General features: G+C 43.6%; 1 protein-coding gene across 1 annotated transcript; it reads left to right on the forward strand.

Annotated features, from left to right (window-relative positions):
• Positions 1-2,994: 2,994 nt before the first annotated feature.
• Pmar_PMAR012040 (hypothetical protein) lies at positions 2,995-3,270 on the forward strand (the record flags this gene model as incomplete). Its single annotated transcript, XM_002766269.1, has 2 exons — positions 2,995-3,151; positions 3,197-3,270. The coding sequence occupies 2 exons, from the start codon at positions 2,995-2,997 to the stop codon at positions 3,268-3,270; spliced, it is 231 nt and encodes a 76-aa protein (XP_002766315.1).
• Between the last annotated feature and the right edge of the window lie 2,648 nt (positions 3,271-5,918).

A 5,918-nucleotide genomic window follows, 5' to 3' on the forward strand; every position in this document is an offset into this window, starting at 1 on the left:
ATACGTAGTTGTGAATCTACTAGTGTTGCAAATAGGTGTCGATGAGGTTCTGAAGGCCATCGAGATGGGCACGAGCGTTGGGCGTTAGTCGCCATCCTGGAGTTATTTTGCGTTACGCTACTTTGTCTATTTCCGTTCAATCACTTCGACTGATACTGTTCTGCCCAGTTTCGTTTATACCGGATCATTGTGACTGCTGTTGCTGCTATTGTTGTTGTATGATCAGAAAGTAGTCACTGTTGTTTCCGTCGGTTGATATAAGTTTTGGGAAGAGGGGAAACTGTTGTAGGTATTAGTCGTTGTAAAAACACCTTCCATCTGCTAGAATTCGACATGTACCCGTTTTGCAAGCGTAGCAAAGCTCGCTCGAAGTCGGGTTACCGCCACGTATAAGTGACATAGGTACATCACTATCGTTTGGGCGATATTCAGCTCCCATCTGTGGACTTGCTGTTTATCTGTTAGTCTCCGTTTGCCCATTGAATTTTCAATAAACTAATATTGTTCAATGGTTTGTATTATCTCTGAAGATATAGTGTTCGTTGTCCGTAGATCACGCAAGATGCTGTTCCGGATGCTGTCTATTAGATCGATCTTCGCTGATGAGATATACCCACTGAACTGATAATTCCCCATACGCTGTTATTTGGGTGGAGACATACGGAGTTGGGTTAATAACTGTTGTCAATACTTCGATACAAACCTGCTATATAGACGAATACTTGTCTCTCGCTCTAACTCTGTAACGGTTCGTGATGGATAATGCGTGTTAGTATATTCAAGGTTTCAGATTCGTAATCGTCGAATCAGCGAAGTAACAACATTTCCTCATTTTAGACTCTCGGGATTGAACACGCTGTAAGCGAGCAGGACAATCCTTCGGATACTGTCATGCTCTTCGGACGAAATTCAATGATCGAATTTCGGATTACCTACTAAACAAAGTCCTGAGCTCAAATTTCCAATCAGAGCTTCGTATTCTAGATAGTGTTCGAACTACTACCCTACCTGCCACTGGAATTATTCGATGTTAGGGATCTTATCTTTGGACTTTACCATTGAAACGCTCCTTAACGATGCATGATCGAATAATCACGTCTTGCTTAAGCCTCAACCGACTTCTTTAGCGATTGCCTCCATTCTCGCGGATATTGGGATGTTGATGCAGTGCGTCGGTGTTAGTTTATGAAACCGCGTTGGTATCTTGTCGGGCGCTTGTGCAACGAAACGGTCACTCACTATGATCTCGTTTCTCATCAATTCTTGGTGGGGGTAATCTCGTCTGAGTACAATGTTTTTGATGTAATAGGCCCCCGCGATGCCGCTGATACTGTCAAGGGTTATCGCTTGGTTCCATTAAGTCTGACATACCGACGTAGTGTGTGTTGGTATGCTCAGTGGTGGATGAGTAGCCTTCCGCAAACTGTTATGTAGATTCTTTGCATTCCCATGCGATTTCTTTGTCGTCCACTCTTCCTCCTTTCTGCCTTGTTCACCGTGCTTCCAGCTGGTGGGGTTTCGGGTTTCTCGGTTGAACAAGTGTATCACCAAATGATGAGTGACTTGACTGCAAGGAGAAATGAACAACTATCTGTTCGTAGGGTGGAGAAGATCGCACGAGGAGTCGCCGGTAAGTTGGGCGGAAATGGCACATATTTATTATTTCCAGGACACTTGCATTTTCAGGGATGTTTCTTGTCAGGTATTGCTGCCGGCCTTGGCGCGCAGGTTAAACAAGAGTGGAGATAAACCCGATGAGTATTTCGGAAGACTTTATAATCAACGTGAAGTTGGTGCGTATTATTAGACGAAGATGTGACTTTAGCTGTGTATACCGATTATTTATTTCGATCGCTATTTGATACCTTTTCATTACATTGTTCGGAGATGTGCTCTCTCGAACGTAGAACAATAATTTGTGAATGTTCGTCGTCGCATTGTAAGGCAGATGACTTTTGGGTAAAGGAAGATCATGGAATCACCTTGGGGATTGAGTTGTGGTCATAGTGAGGCTGTGATGGTCATCGTCTACCATGTTTATACGATAGCATAGTATGGCCACTGAGGGGAGCTATATGTCCCTATCTGGCTGTCAACGTGTGCAATTTATACAGCGGAAACATTGGTATCCGGATGTCTCGATTCGGAAGTCTCGAATAGTCAAGTGAATAGAAAAGCGGAGAAATTACAGTGTACAGAGATCACATGAAGTATCCATCTAATAATTTTCACAGAGTTATGGATTAGTAAGATATACGATTATGAAAGTTTTCCGCAAGTGAAACGTTTACACATTAAAATCTTGGAGAGGCACACTTGCGAAGTGTAACATGTGGAGCGATAGTTTCCTCCAACTTGCTTTCACTTTTGATTTTATTCTAAAGTTTTATATACTCTAATTGCGGGTCGATTTCGGGACGTAACTCACGAGTCGTAACCCACGACGCCGATCGCCGTGTAACATTTTGAATCGTTCAACACCACCGAGCGTTGTTTTGTTCCAAAGACTACTTGTTCATCGCCACATTAACTACGAAGTTGTTGAGTATAAACTCAGCATGAAAAAAATGATGCGCCTCTGATGTGGCTGAAGCTCTTAGAACTCGTCTCCTGCAAGCCACTTGTGAATAATTGTTCCGATTCAAACATGACTGGTGGAAATTGAGCCGCGCAGGTCCGATGGCCACGATTGTAGGAGATCCAAGCGAAAAGGATTTGCACACAAGTATGGGATGTATAGGATTAATTATGGCCGAGCATACAGAGGCGACACCGTACCGACCCGCCGAGGATAAGCGGAGTAGGAGGAGCCTTGCGCACAGGGGTCGCTCGCCAGGGTACTGCTAAACTGTGAAACTGTAGGATGCGTTTTCCCTGAAACGGCTCATTCTTCGCGCTTACGCCATGTGATGACGTATGGGACAACCTAGTACCCTCTGGTTAGAAGTAAATGTATCAACTCAGACTCGCGTTTACGCTCCTACCCTATTTACCATGCTATCACTGCGTGCTGCTCTCCGTACTTCGATGGTTACTGCTCTGCTGGGTACTTGTGTAGTACCAGTGGCAGGCACCCATTCCGATGATATTGATAATTTGGTTACTGCGATGAGGGCGACCAAGAGGAGCCAGAGACTTACCAAAGAACCGAGTAAGTGATTACGGTGGCGGTTGTGGAATTTGGGTTCATTTTTAGGTCAATCGGAGGTTCTCGCTTTGATCCACAAGGCTACACAAACTCCGAGCCAGAAGGTGCACCCGACTTACTGATCTACTGAGCTACTGGCTATCAGCCAAGCTTAACGCATTTCATTACTATCGAGTGGGCTACTATTCGCTGCTAGTGTTTGATCGTCGTCCAGGCGCAACCTTACAGCATACGGTGTCTTTCTTGTGGTGATAATTTGCGTAATTCTGTGACGTAACATCAAGCTCTCCATTTTCCGCATATGGCTGATGTGAATTTCGATTGCCTTCATTTCATAGATGATATAATAGACTTTTTGATCCCCATCATACAGTAGTAGCTGGAGTGTCCTCGGACCTTCAGACGCTCTTTACTGATGGTCTGTGTATTTACTCCTGCCAATCTGCTGCCGTGCTATTGTTGCTGCTGTTGTTCGTCGCGCAGTCGACTTCTTCTCGACCTGGCCGGTTGCCTAGACTCTGGCAGGTCTTCTGGTAGAATTGATGAATCGTACCGAGAGTTCAGCAAGGTGCTCCTGTACGCTTAGATCCTGCTGAAGCTAGTCAAACTGCTGCCACTAGATACCAATTGTTGCAGTGATAGGAAAGATTATATGACCACAGTTTCATTGTTGGAGATAACTGTGATGGAGGGAGAATAACATCTATGTTGTGTTGAGTATTGAAGTACCTGAGCTAGGTTCGCGGATCTCTCGGGATGTGATGCTTTGGCGTGCACTGAGTACCATTGGCGACATCAGAGTATTGAAGTATATCTTGGGGTGGTATAGTTGTCCCGATCGAGTGACTGATAGTACTGAGGCATATCTCGGGGCGGTATAGTGGCACCGACGAGAGGATCTAATAGCACGGGTGGCATAGTGGCCCCGACTAGGAAAACTAATAGGTTTGAGGTATAGTTTGGGGTGGCATAGTGGCCCCAACTAGGGAAACTAAAAGTATTGAGGTATAACTCGAGGTGGCATAGTGGCCCCGACTAGGTGAACTAATAGTATTGAGATATATCTTGGGGTGGCATAGTGGCCCCGACTAGGTGAACTAGTAGTATTGAGGTATATCTTGGGGTGGCATAGCGGCCCCGACTAAGTGAACTAATAGTATTGAGGTATATCTTGGGGTGGCATAGTGGCCCCGACTAGGTAAACTAATAGTATTGAGGTATATCTTGGGGTGGCATAGTGGCCCCGACTAGGTAAACTAATAGTATTGAGGTATATCTTGGGGCGGCATACCGGCCCCAACTAGAGGAACTAATACACCATATTTAGCAAACGAAAGAACAAATTGGAAAAATTGAATGCGATTTCCGTAAAACTACAGATTTTTTTCCACAGAATGAAAGTTCGAATCCGAAATGGAAGTTACGCAGACCGCTCGGAAAAAGAAGTTCAGATCCACGAAATCGGACACAGATGTCCAAACTCACCTAACACAAGACCAATTTCGACCGACGAAAGCACTAAAACGTTGAACGTTTTACATTTACCCCTTTCATCATCCTTGGCTTCGTATCACGCGGATCACTCGACCATGACGCCTATTAATACTTTTAAGCTAGGTGGATATAATCGTGCGTTAATATTTCACATTTTGCAATCTCTTCCACAAATTCTAATTACTTACTCCCCCATTTTCAGCGTATGCCTCTCTTATGCGTTGCTTCCAATCTATTCATTCTAAACGCCTTCCAACAATCCAACTCCACTCTTTTCAGTGCATTCCTAAATCTACATCGTGCGTAATTTCACCACGTTTTCTTGCAGTTCCTGCACTTAGGCAATTACCACTTTCGCGCAGTTCGTGCAAACTGTAAACCATGCACCAGTCGTATAGGTCTTTCTGACTCCTTCAAACCCTGTAGCGAGCCATTCCGGTCTAGGCTAGACCTTAACCACTACAGCAAATACCTTCATTGAACAAACATGTGATCGCCTTGCACTTTCCGCCCGAAGCCTTTCACAGCTATTAATTTTTACTTCCTACTACCTTAATGACAACCATCCCTGTCACCACTACGACAACTACAAACAACAACTACGACAGCAACAACAACAGCAACGACGACAACCACAACAACGAGTACAATAACAACAACAGCGACAACAACAACAACAACAACCCTAACATCAGCAACAGTAGCGCTGACAACGAAAACTTCCACAACGACCCCAACAATAAAAATGAACAATAAAATGGAAAAAGAAAGAATATTAATAACGAAATGGAAGAGTAAAGGAAGCAAATGACTACAGTACAACGATCATGATCACGGCAATATACAACGACGACTCCCACAGCTACAAGCACTGCGGACTACCAATCTGTACAACAAGAATGATTTCCGACTTTAATATTGCAGTATCAATGAGAGGACTGCAATAAAGAGAACACAATGAGAGGACTGCAATAAAGAGAACACAAAGAAAACATAGAAAAACAAAGTCTGCAACAAAGAAAAAAAACAAAAGAAAACACAAGCAAAGACAAAAAACAAAGTAAAAATAAATGGACAATTGACAATTCAAAGAAATGAAAGAAAAATACAATAATAGAAGAAAAGTACTTCACAGTCCGATGAAGTACATTAGTATGATGGTACAACCATTATTTATTTGTTATCATTATTTCTTTCCTTCTTCTCATTGCAAGGATTCCGTCCGACAAAGCCTACCATTGTCGCGAGACCGAAACACTCTCACAGCATGACTACT

Source organism: Perkinsus marinus (genome assembly GCF_000006405.1).
Source record: "Perkinsus marinus ATCC 50983 genomic scaffold scf_1104296973172, whole genome shotgun sequence".
NCBI classification, from domain to species: domain Eukaryota; phylum Perkinsozoa; order Perkinsida; family Perkinsidae; genus Perkinsus; species Perkinsus marinus.